General features: G+C 39.5%; 1 protein-coding gene across 1 annotated transcript in view; it reads left to right on the plus strand.

Moving 5' to 3' along the window:
* The first annotated feature begins 1,507 nt into the window (after positions 1–1,507).
* Positions 1,508–15,313, plus strand: part of EHBP1 (EH domain binding protein 1) — a 244,034-nt gene continuing 230,228 nt past the window's right edge. The window contains exons 1-2 of the mRNA XM_034657273.1: positions 1,508–1,821; positions 2,652–3,050. Coding sequence (XP_034513164.1) covers positions 2,947–3,050 — 104 coding nt within the window. The 5' untranslated portion in view covers positions 1,508–1,821; positions 2,652–2,946. The remainder of the gene's footprint in view (positions 1,822–2,651; positions 3,051–15,313) is intronic.

Genomic DNA, 15,313 nt, shown 5'->3' on the forward strand with positions numbered 1-15,313 from the left:
ATCTATGTCCTTTTCTGCAAAATGCACATTGTGTTCTTGTGGTATTATTAGATCACTTTATTGAAAATGGAAATAGAATTAGATACTGGATTCCAGCTTTCTGTCTCCCCATTTCTCCTGATTCTTGTCTCTCTCTCTCTTCTTTCTCTAGCTCTTGTGTCTGTAGATGGGATCAACTCTCACTCACCACTGCCCTCCTGTCCTGTGCTTCAAAGAGTCCTTCCCTAGACCCTAATAACTTTCAAGATACTTTGTCCATCCACTCTGTTCTCCATCTTTAGTATTAACAACGGCCCTTAATTGTTTCCGGGACCCAACCTGGTTGTTTTCTTTACATGTTAGCTACCCTCTCTTTTTTCAAGCTATATGCTGATTGCTTGTAGGGTGCTCCTACTTCTCTGATCATTCCTCCTCAGTCTCTATTCCACTTTACTCTGCTTATTAGTTAATTGTTGGACCCCCCCCCATCATTCTTTGCCCTCCTTACACCAAGAGGTCTGTGAACCACCTAAAATTGAAAGCAAATTTTGTGTTTTATGATTGCATAAATTTCCCTCCTTGGATTAGTGTCTATATAGCTTTCATCATATTCTCAAAAAGATCCTTGGCTCTTCTAACGAGGTTAAATGTCCCTGCCCTCACACTCTCCTTTGGTTATTTCATCCTCTTCTTTGCCTACACTCACCCTTTTTATATGCAGGCCACTCCCGAATCATTTACAAGGGAAGAAGGACATAGCCGGAAAAATAAACAAAGATTCAAAGAAATGTTGAAGAATCAGAACAAGAAGAAATTGCGCCATAAACATTTTGTTTCTAGCTCAGCTTATTGCATCCCGTTGGGGACCAGTAGACTAAACGTTAGGCTTGGGTTGGCAGGGTCATTACTTCAGTTTGTCAGGGAAAAAACCCCAGGAGAAATCGGGCGAAACCAAGGCTGTGTGCGCAAACACCCTGGTTGCTTGTGGCGGAGGAGTAGGCGCACTCAGCTGCTAGGCTGGGGACAGGAGAGTACATAAGAGAAAACCACAGCAGCTACGCTGCCTACAGCTGCAGCGAAGCCAAACCCGGTTCTACTTTCATAGACTTCAGCCAGAAACCCCGCCCGGCACCTAGCGCCCCTTTGACGGACATCCACCTTAAGCAACCATCTTCCAGTTCACTATAAACACTCCTTACTCCTCCCGCCTATCGTTTCTCTCTCTCTCTCAAAGCCAATCAGAAGAGTGGGCGGGATCGTCCCGGGTGGGTTCCAATTTTTTTTTTTTTTAAATAAGAGTAGACTGGGCGCCGCGTTCCGGCTTGGGGGAAAAAACACCTCCAGAGCTAGGGGGTGGAGCCGCTCTTATGGGCACCCAGGTCGACCAATGAGGTGCCCCCACCACCGAAAGGCCCGGCCGCCGAGATGGGCGGGGCACGCGCGGTGCCGGGCCAATGGCGGCGGGGCGGACGGAGGTTGAGACGCCGTGGGTAGGGTTAGTGTGAGAGGTGCGGCGGGGGAGGTAATGATGATGGTGGCGGAGGAGGAAGGCGGGGGAAGGGGTGCTGGGCACTGAGCGGCGGCTCTGGCAGGGTTTTGTAGGGTGGGGGACGGTCGCGGGGCGACTCCGTCCGGGAGGGGGCGGGCGTGAGGCGCGCCGTCCGCCTGAGGGGCTGCAGACCCCGGCTCCCGCGAGCGCCGCGGCTGGCTCGGCTGTTCCATGTGGCTACGGCAGGGATGGAGGACTCGGTGGCGGCGGCGGCGGCTGCTGCTGCGGCGGCGACGGAGGAGCGGCGCTGAGGAGGGAACCGGGCCAGACTCAGCCAGACAGCGGGATTAGAGGTGTGAGGAGGGGGCGGGAGTGGACGTGCGGCGGGTCCGGGGGTCGGGGACCGGGCTGGGGTCTTCTGGCATCGCCTGGGTGACAGGGACCGCGGGCGAGCCACCGCCTGCCACCGCTGTGGGGCAGGGGTCTGGGCTGTGTGCGTGAGGAAAGGAGGCTCCGGCGGACTGTTCCCTTCGGAAGGGGGAGGGAAGCACCGCACCCGCACGGTGCACTTGCCCCGCTGGTCATTGCTTCACGCCCAGGCAGGAGTTTCCATTTCCCTCCGGTTGGCAGGGAAGGTGGAGAGCCCCAGTGGCCTGGAGCAGGGACATTGCCCTCCCTCTGCCTTGAGATTTCCCTCCACTCCTCTTTCCCCATCCATTTCCCCCTCCGACTGAACAACAGCATTCCTCCTCGCTCCTTAATTTGTTCCAAGCACATCTTCTAGGACTGGAGGCTGTTAATTATCAGCTGAAAAACAAAGTTTATTTTAAAATGTTCCACTCCTCCCTCTGACTGGCAGTGGACATTAAACAGCATCCCTAGACTTTCCCGCTCTGCTCTCCCTTCTGTGATGCTAGGAGGGGGAGGTAGGGCCCCGACTTGGGTTTCTCAATTGTTGTTGATGCTGATTACCTTATGTGTTGCTCCACGTTTTTGGTGTGAATTGTAATTTCTTCCTTGATGTCTTGCATCCTTGATGTTACTGGCTTTTGAGGTTGGTGTTTTGTTTCATTGTTTGAAAAACATGCGGAGAACTGAGGTTGTCTGTTGCAGTGTTATCTAACATGGGTGGTTAGTCCTCATGCTTCTCTCATATTTTTTCTCTCTTTGTTTTGCTTTTCAGTCCTCCAGATTACACATCATATAACCCCTGAGGTGGAATGGTGATGTCTCCATGAGGGAACCTCCTTTCATTCATCCTGTCATGTGTATCATACTGTTCTTGACTGGGCCATTCATCTAAGATGGGATTTACCCTGTGAAACAGGGAGAAGACTTATGGACCCCAAACATCATTTCAAGTTGTAGTTGAGTTTTTTAAAGTACAGACATACATGCAAAGCTCCTTTGCTTTGGGCCTTCTGCTTTGTTAAAGCTGCTGTATTACTAACCCAGAACTGCTCCAGTGACTGATCATCATGGCTTCAGTTTGGAAGAGACTGCAGCGTGTGGGAAAACATGCATCGAAGTTCCAGTTTGTGGCCTCCTACCAGGAGTTGATGGTTGAGTGTACCAAGAAATGGTAAGACATGTCTAGGGGTTGAGTTTGCTGTGGCCTAAACTCACTGTGGCCTAAAGTCAGCTGACAGCCGACTCACCTTTCTGTAGTGCGGGAGTGTGTACAAGCTGGGCAGGGAACAGATTACTCTAACAAGTATTGTGGTATGCACTGTTGCTGCTGGTACCATCCCTGTGGGTTTTAATTACTGCACTTCAGTATGGCTCATAGGACTGTAACTGTGAGAGCTTACTAAGTACGGTAGATTTGGTCTTGAGGTCTTTCATCATTAGTGTTAGCATAACTTTGGTTTTTTTTTATAATTTGAAGGACATATGGAGAATGCCATTGAATACTGTAAACATGCATATGTATTATTGTGACATATGCATTCTAATAGTTATAATATGGAAATCTGTATTCTTGTGGGATGGTGATAATCTATTTTATTTTGTTCTTGATTTTTCATTTTTCTTGGCTTACAGTAAAAATTTTTCATTATTTTAATAATGGAATGTCAGTCCATAATACAACCTTAGAAATTCTTTTGTTATATGCTTAGTCAGGCAACTGTATTTCATTTTAATTGCCTAATGGGATACATTTCTTGGCCAGACTTAAGGAAGCAATTAGTAGTTCTGGCCTATGATTTGCTTCTTTCTACTTGAGCAAAGTAAATTTAGGGCTTTCTTTTCACTATCTTGAATGGTAAGCAAGAATTCTTATTTAGTAAGAGAAAAAGAGTTAATGTTAAGCAAGTGGTCCTTTGGGTTTTGATTTATTGCAGTGTTTAAGTAGTATTACTGCAAAAATAAGTCCATTTCATTGTCCACAAGGACTGTAATCTCATGTCTGTATTACCTCTCTTTTTAATATTCTCTTTATTAGATGAGAAATATAACTTGCTTTATTCTAGAACTCTTAAATTACATTTGAATATTGGGAAACTAGTTTCTTTTTTTTTTTTTTTTTAAGATTTTATTTATTTATTTGACAGAGATAGAGACAGCCAGCGAGAGAGGGAACACAAGCAGGGGGAGCGGGAGAGGAAGAAGCAGGCTCATAGCAGAGGAGCCTGATGTGGGGCTCGATCCCACAACGCCGGGATCACGCCCTGAGCCGAAGGCAGACGCTTAACCGCTATGCCACCCAGGCGCCCCGGGAAACTAGTTTCTGAATGCTTTTCTCTTGGACTTGTTAGGAATGTTATTTTATGTGCAATTCAAGAAATGCATGTACTGATTACCTACTTTATACTAGGCGCTGTGGCTTTAGAATTGACTATGACATAGTCGCCACCCTCAAGGAGCTCACAGTTCAGGGTAATGACAGTCATGTAAATAAATTCACTGTGATAGGTACAATAATACAAATATGTATGATGTAGGGATTTTAATCTGTCTCCATCACTTAACAGTTGGTTATCCTTGGGGACAGGTTATTTATTTCTCTGTGATTTAGTTTCCATATCTGCAAAAGAAATAATGGTACCATTTCGTAGGAAGAGTTATTGTGAAGATTAAATGAGTTAATACATGTAAAATGCTTGGAACAGTGTCAGGCACAGTAAATGCCCAATAAATGCCATTATTACTTACAAAGTTCACAGTGGAGGAAATAACTCTTTAAGGATAGAGGGTAAGGTCTTGGGATGGCTTCCTGGGATCTGAGTTGGGTTTTGAAAGAGTCATAGTAGTTGGCCAGAAAGCCAAGGGGGAAGAAATGAAGGATATTCTAGACTGCAGCAGCAGCCTATGCAAAAAGTATGGAGGAATTAAATAACATGGGATGTGCTGGAAATTTAAGCAGTGTAGTTTGTTAATAATGGAGCTTCAAGTGCAGGATGGGGGAAGTGCAGTGGGATATGATGTTAGAGAGGTAGGCAGGATTCCAATCATGGAAAGTTATGTGCTTGAACTATTATATGTGACTTGGACTTTATTCTGTGGGTGATAGTGAAAGGTTTTAAGCAGAAGATACATTAGGTTTGCATTTTGGAAAAATCACTTGGATGATAATGTGGAGTAAGGATCATAGTGGAAAGGGTGACTGGAGGTAGCGATGTCTGCCTACTGTTGTAGTAGGTAAGGTGGGGGATAAGGCTTAGACTAAGGCAGAGCACAGGTAATTGAGAGGAACACTTAGGACACAAAATGGATAGGACTTGGTGGTCATTTCAGTCAGAGGTATGGAAAAGATGGGGATGAGAGAGAGGGAAAGGCCTAGATTGACCCCCAAGTTTCTGGTTTGGAAGACTGAGTGCTTACTAACCTAAACTAGGAAATGAGGAAGATCCTCACTACAAGTATTTTTTAACTGGGCAGTATACTAGGAGTAGCAACTTTAAGATGGTGAAATTTGAGTCTCTTTTTTTAAGGGATATAGAATGATTCTTTAGTTACAAAATCAGTTTCTTTGCCATAGTTTGCAGTATGGCTGAATTTTTTTTTTCCTTAAGAGTATATAAGTTAATTTTAATATGTCTCAGTGCAAAGCAAGAGTGAAAATTTAACTCGATTACAGTTGAATAGATGGGTTGATCATTTTTAGGGATGGCCATTATGGTACACCTATTAAATTAGATCTTTATGATAGGATATGGCTTTAACACCAGAAGCATTTGGATGTTCTGGAATTTTCAATTTTATAGTAATAACATGGAAGATAAATTGCAAGTGTTTAGAGGACAGGAAAATAGATCTGGTATAGCGAAGAAGAAATAAACTATAAAAAGGGAGAACAGCATTCCATTGGGATTGTGTCTTTGGATGTAACCTGTATATATAGGTTCCATTGCCTTTTAGAACCATGCTACTTAAAATGTTTTCTGAGAAGCAGGAGCATTTGCAACACCTGGAACTACCTGTTAGAACTGCTGACTCTCAGACCCTGCCCTAGACCTACTGAGTCAGAATCTGCATTTTAGTAAAATCCACAGTATGCATATTAAAGTTTAAGGAGCAGTATTTTAAAATAATGTTTTCAACTTTTCCAAGTGTCCATTCATGACCCCAGGATAAAGTATATTCCAAATACACTGACTTCTGCATGAATTTGAAACTCAGGGAATGAAGATGAAACTCAAGAGATTCAGGAAAGGCATAATGTGTTAATGGAAGAGGGTCATGGGAATCAGGATGTTTTTCAAGGGAGAATGTGTTCTTTCTGTGATTAAGGAGAGGAGAATGTTTCCAGTGTTCTGTTGTCATGGCCATAGATTATGAGCCTGAATATGACAGATAACAGAATGAGGGTAAGGGTTTAAGGATATTTGTTTAGATCTAGGCCATGAGTAAAGTCACAGTACTTTGATCAAAGGATGGATTCTATAGATTAGAGGATTTGGGGCTTCTGCTTTCTCAAAGTTCTTTTCTCTGTTGCTGTCTTAAAATATTTCACCTTTGCTCTGGGTGATGGGGTGTGAGTTTTAGTTCAATAGAGTCCACTTCCTGATTCTTTCATGTTATAATGGTTCTAGAACTTAGGTAAGGATCAAAAACCTGAATGACTTATTAATCTGAGGGGACACTATACTGTGAGGTCCTATTCCTCATCACTGTTTGATTGCTATGTTAATATGGAAATAATAGGGGTTTGTAACTTCACTCTTATTGTTGTCTCCAAGTCATTTAATTATTAATCACTTAATTGATAAAGTTGTTGGCAAGTAGTGAGACTGGCCACTGGAGATGAGTTTGAGGGAAAGAGACTGTGCTATCTTTTTTCTTAGTTTATTTCTTACCTGGTTCTTTTATCATCTTCAGGCTTTTAGATTCTGAGAAAAGTCTTTACTTTATGAGCTCTCAGGTATTTAAGAAATTACTTCAAAGTTGACAAGTTGTGGTTATAATTTAGTTGTAGAATTCAGTTCTGGTAGGAGCTCCCTGATATCTGAACCATTATGTATAATACTTTGTGTATGTGTCTGTATCATCTACCTATGTGAACATATTTTATCTAGGTTTTTATATTTCATCTAATTCTCAGTTATGGCATTAAAAAAGTATTTAAAGTACTATAAACTTTTCCCAAAAAGGCATAAATATATTTGTTTCTTATCTTTCCATGTCATGTAAGAATTCCTTTTTTTGTTTTAAAATGTATATTTAATTATAATTTATTTTAAAAATAGGTAATACAAACACATGGTTCAGTATTGTAGAGGTATCAAAAGGTGTGTGTGTGTGTGTGCGTGTATACCTGAAAGTAACTCCTCATTTTCTCTATTATTCCATACCTCTTTGTATGAGATCTTGTGATCTCAGGATTTGAAAAGTAAAAAAACAAAACAGAACCGAACAGCTCTTCCTAGTGCTTAAGTTTGTGATGCTGGCCTGTTTGATAAAATATAAACTCCTTAATATGATATTCCAGGCTCTCTGTAACTGATCCCAATTTAGTTTTCCATTGGACATTAAAATGTTGCATGTACTTTAAGTATTAACTTGGGTTTATGAAGGTCAAGTTACATTCATAAGTACTTATTCAGATCCACTTCTTTGGGTGGTTTAACCAAACATTTCTCTATTGGCCATTTGATGGAGTGAGATAGAGGTACATCAGGTTTCGTGTAAAGAACCTACTTTTGAAGTACATTAAAAAAATAATTGGACACAAGCTTTTTTTTTAGGAGTGTGTTTTAGGAGTATTTGGAAGGCCATCGTTTCTAGAACAAGGGGTAGATGATAAAGAGGTGAGGTCTGAGAAGTAGGCAGGGGTAAGTTAATGTATGGCCTTAAGGTCATGCTAAGGCTTTTGGATTTTAAGTGGATAGGAAGCAATTGGAGAAGTATGAGCAGGGAAGTGATATAATATGATTTACATTTTAGAAAGATTATTCTGGATGCTTTGTGGAATATGAATTGTCATGAGTAAAAATGGAAGCAGGAATACTAGTTAGGAGGCTGTTGCAGTAGTCCAAGTAGAAGGGCGGTAGTGGTGGAAGTGGTGAGAAATGGTCAGATATATGCAGGTAACACACATATACTACCACCACACTTTATTGAGGTGTAACTTAAACTTTTGCATCCAGTAAAAATGCATCAATTTTAAGTGTATAGTTCAATAGGTTTTGACAAATGTATACAGCTGTGTAACTGGAAACAAAGTTTTTGATGTTATAGTTGACAGGACTTAATGATGGATTAGATAGGAGGTAAAGTGAGAAATGGCTGAACAAGCAGGTGAATGCAATGTTAATTACATGGATGGGGAACACCTGGAGAAGAAAAGGTTTGGTGTGAGGGGGAAATCAAGAATTAGTTTTGCTTTTCTTAAAGTTTGGGACATCCAGATGGAGATCTTAATTAAGCAGTTTATTATAGGAGTCTCGAGGTTAGGGGAGAGAAGGAATTGGAGTCTCTTAGTATATAGATAGAATATATATAACCATGGGGCTATAGGAAATTTCCTGTGGTGTTTAATAGATTAGGAAAGACTGAGAGCTGAGCCTTGGGACACTTCAACATATAGAGGTAGGGAAGAAGAGGAAGAGCCAGCAAAGACTGAAAAACAAGCAGTAGTAAGGTAGGAGGAAAATTAGGAGAGTATATTCTCCAAGGAACCAAGTGCAAAATGTATCAGGGAAGAAGTGTTTAACTGTGTCAAATACTGTTGAGAGATTGAGCAAGATGACAGTGGATTTGGCAAGGTGGAAAGAGGTGGTGACTTTGAGAAGTGGTTTCAGTAGAGAGGTAGGGATGAAAGCCTGATTAGATTGGGTTAGAGGAAAGGAGATGAATATGGTCAGTGTAATACTTCTCATGGAGAATTTTGCTACAAACCAGAGAACTAGGTAGTATCTGGAGAGGGACAAGGAGTCAAGGTATACCTTTCACATGGAAGGTATTGCACACATTGGAATGCTGTTGGAAGTGGTCAGTAAAGAAGGAAAAACTGATGATGTGCTGGGAGAGGAGGTAACTTCAGGAGAAAAGTCCTTGAATAATAGAACAGGAGCAGGATCCAGTACAAAAGTGGAAAGGTTGAACTTAAGTAGAAGCAGGGACAGTTCATTGTTATAAGAAGGGAGATAGATGACATGGGTAGAGAAGCAGGTAAGTTGGTAGATTTGGTGCATGAGGGTGTGGACATTCTCTTTTGTTGCCTTCTGTTTTCTCAGGGAAAAATATTAGAGGATATCAGCCAAGAGAGAGGTGACAGAAAGAGATGTCAAAGGATTGAGGAGAGAGGAGGTATTAAACTGGGGAAATTCAGAAGGGTTGATGGGTAGTTGCTGAGGAGCTTCTTAACTTTGTGGTCATAAATTTAAAGTGAATGCAACCGGCAAGTTTGCAGATTTTAATTCAACTATGTTCCTTGTTTGGGTGCAGGCATAGACTAGGCAGAGTTAAATTTAACCAGGGATGGGTTTTGTCAGGAATGTATAACTGAGAGAAAGAAGGGCAAGGAAATTGAAAGCGAATGTGTGGGAATGGTTATAGTGATGAACCATGGAGTATGAGATGGAAAAGGAGGGAAATAAGGACATGAAAGGTAGGATGGTCAATGAAATAGTGAAGAGGATAATGATTTTGATATGTTAAAGAGGTTGAATAGTTGGTGGGGTTGGGCTACCAGATTGAATGAGCTGGAAATATGGGAGGTAGGAGTCAGAGTGAGATGTTTGATTGTGGAGGATGTAGTTAATGGTAATAACAAAATAAAGGTGGTGGTCTCCTTTGGATCACATTTACTTATCAGTTTAAAAAAAATAAGCACATGGGACACCTGTCTGGCTCAGTTGGTACAGCATGAAACTCTTTTTTTTTTTTTTTTTTTAAAGATTTTATTTATTTGACAGAGAGAGAGAGACAGCCAGCGAAAGAGGGAACACAAGCAGGGGGAGTGGGAGAGGAAGAAGCAGTCTCCCAGTGGAGGAGCCCGATGTGGGGCTCAATCCCAGGACTCCGGGATCATGCCTTGAGCTGAAGGCAGACACTTAACGACTGAGCCACCCAGGCGCCCCCAGCATGAAACTCTTGATCTCAGGGTTGTAAGTTCCAGCCCCACCTGGGTGTAGAGATTACTTAAAAATAAAAATCTTAAAAAAATTAATAAAAAAATGAGCACACATCCTCAATATGTTTTTAATTATGCCATATACATTAAATAGGAGTATACCTTAATTTTCTTTTTTTAAAATTAATTAAGTGGAATTTCTTCCTATATTTGAATGGGTCATCTTTTGTCCTATTAGACTGTAGCTGTTAGGGTATGACAATGGCAATTGGTGGCTGAGATGGAATGGAGGAAAAGATTTTGGGTACTGAAAAGATTGGTCAAGGAATTTATAGGCTGAAGTGTGGGACACATTATCTCTGTGACTCTCGAAGTTGCCAAGAATAATTGGAGGAAAAATGGTTAAATAGGTGCTAAAATCTTATTGAATGAGGGGAGAGATAGGACAGAAAGTTTTACTTTGTAGAACTTCCTGTTACAAGTTATGTGAATCTTGAACACCTTATTCCTTGAAAGGGAATAGCCGAGTCTTCTTTTCCATATGATGAATTGTCAAGGTAGATTTAATTTTAGTAGATAATAAATTGACATCCTTTGTTGTAATTTTATGTTAGTGTTTTATGGACTGATTTTTTTAAAAACTGGAATTGTTACATGTAGTATTTTATCCAGATTTAAAATTTTTATCCATGTGAAATTCAACTGTACAAAAATTCAATTACTGTAGGTTATTTAAGGAAAATAGTGAAGCCCCTGTATGCCATAATTTGATATCGGAAGTGCTTGTATCACGATTGCTTCCACACCAGATTAAGTATGCCTCTAGATTGTTGGCAAACTTTGGCCTGGTCCAAGCTGTTTCTTTTGTAAATAAAGTTTTATTGGAATATGGGCATGTCCATTTGTTTGTAGCTGCTGTCACACTAAAATGGCAGAGTTGAATAGTTGCTACATAGACTGGGTGGCTGCGGACATTAAAATATTTACTAGCTGTCCTTTTAAGAATGTTTACTGACCTCTGCTCTAAATCTTGGAGTTACTTGTACCTAGTGTTTGTGGAATCTAGCGTCTAGTACCTTTCTGTCTTCTCTGTACCCAACCTACAAACTATTAGTTCAATTTATTGTAGTCTAACTGCATAAGAATAGAGGAGAGCCTCGGGGCACCTGGGTGGCTCAGTCCGTTCAGTATCTGACTCTTGATCTCAGCTCAGGTCTTGATCTCAGGGTGTGATGAACACAAGCTCTGGGTCTGGAGCCTACTTAGAAAAAAACAAAACAAATAGTAGAGGAGAGCCCATTGTGCCTGCCTTCCAACCCTATAGAAAGAAAGTTTATTTTCATTTATTATTTATTTATTTTAAAGTTTTTAACTTATTTATTTGAGATAGAGAGAGACTGAGTGGGATAGAGGGGCAGAAGGAGAGAGAGAGAAGCAGATTCCCCGCTGAGCAGGGATCATGAGCTGAAGGCAGCCACTTAACTGACTCAGCCGCCCAGGCGCCCCAGAAGAAACTTTACAATAGCTTTAAGGAACATTTATATCTGTGTATGTACAAAAATACCTATGTTCTGACTGTGTGAACTTGAACAAATTATTTAACCTCTTAGTATTTTATCTGTAAAATGGTGTTGATACCTAACAGTGCTTCCAGCATAAAGTTGTTTTGACAATTAAGTGAAATAATACCTGTAAAGTGGTTAGAATAGTGCCTGACATATAGTAAGCACTCAATAAATGTTACCCATTGTTATTATTATCTTTATCTGATTATTTAAGCAATAAGTGATGAAGAGAACTATTTAGACAAAAGGGTAGAATAAGCAAGAACATTGTGAAAATATAGTGGGAACATTAAGATTGTTAGAGAAATACAAACTAGCACAGAGGTTTGGAGTGACCTGAGAGGTGGGAGTAAGCCGGGGAGCCGCTAGCAAGAAGCACTGTGGTGAAATTAACAAAGTTTTGACATTACTTTGGCTTTTGGCGAGAGGAACGACATATTATTGCTTCCAGAGCAAAATCAGTTCATATGGTTTTATAACTTTGTTTACTTTTTAGTAATCACTTCAAGTAAGTAATTTGGCTAAGGAAACTAATTGAATTCTTCTAAAGTAGAATTCATTTGCCAGCATTTGTGTGTGTGTATCTTATGGTGACTATGTATGATATTTAGGATATATTTCTTTATGACAATGTTTTGTAAAAAAAATTTTTTCCTATCATGATTTTTTAAATGAACCCATTTAGTACGTTGTATCTTTTAGTAATGTGAAATTCCCTTACCTTAATTTGGTATCAAGTTTTGGTTTATGTATTTTAAAGGTTGATATTTGAAATGAAATTTTAAGGGATTATGTGAAGAGGTTCTACTCTTATAATTTAGGTTAGTTTGACGTTTGTTTTGCGATTAGATGCTCAGGGAACTTTAGGTATTTCTAGAAATGTGCTGTTGATGTGTTTGTTCTAATTTTGTGGAAAATTTCAACAAAAGAGCCACTGAAGTAGTTCACTGCGTGATATAAAAATAGTCCAGTGTACTGAGGGAAAAATTGCACAAGCTTTTTGAACTGAATGCTCAGTAGGGATGTTCATATTCTGCATCAGGACTTCGCATATTTTATGAAAGGGGTAGAACCAAGTTTGTGAAATGGGGCCTATAGAATTACAGCGGGATGTTAGTTTGTCTTATTTATCACTGTTATGGGTGATATTTTTAGGCAGCTTTGCTAACTGGTACCTAAAGATTTTCTTTAGTAAATTTGTTCTATTAAAATATGTCTTTTTGTTATTAAACCCAGGGTTATTTTAAAAGTACTTTTTAAATGAGAAAACACTTAAAACGTTGACTTTAAAGCTCAATTAACAGTAAAAACATTGACTTTAATCAAAGAAGTTATCACTTTAATAGTTGATACTCTGCCTATGTCCAAAAGAGTTTGTCCACTTAAGAATTTAAAATAACACTATGTTGACTAATTTAGGTATATGAATAGAACAGAGATAGTCTTAGAGGAGCAGAGAGTGCATGTTACTAGACACTTAAGAGGAGTTACCATTGGACACTAAGGACTTGGTTCTGAGATTACTGGCAGCTGAGGCAAAAAGGCAAGCACACTCACTGGCTCAGGTAATATTTCTTCTGGCTAAAGAAAATATCCAAATTCTTTTGCAGAAACTTCTTAGAACTTAATTCAAAGAGGACTTTTATTGTGAGAAAAAAAAGAAGTATAACATTGGATAAAGTCTCCAACTACAAAGACTCAGACTGTGAAATTGGATAAAGTTTACCTAGTTTTCTGATCATCTAATTTAAATCAGAGGTACAACTTGGAAGATTTAGCAGAATGGGTATTTAATATAAGTCATCAAGTTCTGTGCTATCCAGTACGGGAGCAACCAACCACATGTAGCTATTCATATCTAAACTTAAATTAACTTTAATTAGATGAAATTAAAAATTTAGTTTATCAATCACATTAGCCACATTTCATGTGCTCACTAGCAACATGTGGGTAGGGGCTACCATATTGGCCAGTGCAAAACATGGATCATTTCCATCGTCCCGAAAAGTTTTACTGAACAGTGCTGTTTTAGCCATTTCCTCTCAAACTAGCTGATTTCAGAATCTCTGGCGTACTTTGCAAATGTGGAGATTTCACGTCCATTAGAAAGCCTGAGCTTGTAGTTGTGGAATGGTGTTGGCAAGTCTGTCATTTTAGAAGTTCCTTGATTGTTTCAGCTTCATCATCAAGCCAGATTTTAGAACTATTGCATGTGATTCTTTCTCACGTATCTTGTCTGAAGTAAAGCTTTGGTGGATGCTGGATGACGATTCCTCTTGGTACTCCAGAAACATTTATTGAGTTGAAAATTTGAATTCAATTTTGTTTCCTTTTTTCCAGCCATTTTTGTAATATGTATGTGTGTGTGTGTGTGTGTGTGTGTTAAAAGTGAGAGTAATGTTCTTTAGCTATGCCACGTATAAAGCTGCCAAGTTAATATAAACATTTGAACAGGTTTATTCATTCATTTTAAAAAAAGACAAGTTTGTTCTCGTCCATAGAGGCAAGCACTGTTGGGGGATAGCTAAAAACATACAGTTTTTTAAAGAAAAGTTTTGAAACTTCTGAAGTGCTTACTTACACTGTTGTTATACTTCCAGGCAACATTTCTGGATCTGTTGATTTTTTTTTTCTCTGAGGCATGGCTTTTTCTCACTCCAGTTTTTTTGTTGCTCCTGCCTTGGCATCCTTTGTCATCTTTTGCCAAAGTCATGGTTCCCAAACTGTGCACTGTGGAGCCTTGAAGGTACTGCAGAGAACTCTACAGGTGCATCAAAGGACGCTTAAAAATTTTGAGGGAAATACAGCAACATCTTTTGGAAATAACACAAACTACTAGCTTGAGGTAGTTCATTTTCAAAATTAGATTGCTATATTCCTTTCATTGCTACCAAATTTTTACAAAGCTGAGTTTTGGCAGTTGCTGTTACGAAAAGCAAGTACCATGTGAAAATATATATGGAACAGGGAGAGAGGAAGGCAGTGAGTGTCCCCTGACGTTTGAGAAGTAGTGCAGTGCCCAACATAGGTGCCAAGTTGTTAGGACATACATTCTTCTTAAGTTGTTTGGACCTGACTTTTTAACAAACAGAATGGCTAAGTATTTCCTTTGGTCTGTGAAAAAATTACTGATACATTAAAGGCCTTGTAAACCCAGAAAGCTTGGGAACCTGTGGTATAGGCTTTTATGATAACCCTTAACACTTTCCTAGCCCCTTCTGGTCCTTGGGTTTCTGTTATTGCCATAGTTATCCTCCTAAAGGGAACCTACCAGATTTCCTGTTTGTTTAAGATACTGTTAATATGGTAATTTTAATCTTTTAAACCTATCCCTATTTTATTTTACTAGTCTTTTTCCATCTATTCCCCTTAAGCTTCCAGAATCTTGTTTACCACATGTAATAGCTCCTTCATTATGTTTCATTCTTCTTTCTCCCCCTCCAAAAATCATTAAATGCAATGAGCATGTAGTAATACCCTATCTCAAAGTAACTTAATTGAAACTGAGTTTATTCACGCAATAAGTCGGTTTAGAAATTGAGTTTAATGGTTCAGCTTTAATTTGAGGAGTACTCTAATTTACAAAATAATCTTTTAAAAATTGGTTAATTCATTTATTTTTAAAAAACTTTTTATTGAAATTATTTTAGGTTTACAGAGGAGTTGCAAAGATAGTACAGAGAATTCCTGTATACTCTTTACCCAGCTTCCTTTGGGTAAAATTAGTGTAAATAAATTTACCATGGGCATTTATCAAAACTA

This window comes from Ailuropoda melanoleuca, chromosome 4 (assembly GCF_002007445.2).
Source record: "Ailuropoda melanoleuca isolate Jingjing chromosome 4, ASM200744v2, whole genome shotgun sequence".
In the NCBI taxonomy this organism is placed as follows: Eukaryota; Metazoa; Chordata; class Mammalia; order Carnivora; family Ursidae; genus Ailuropoda; species Ailuropoda melanoleuca.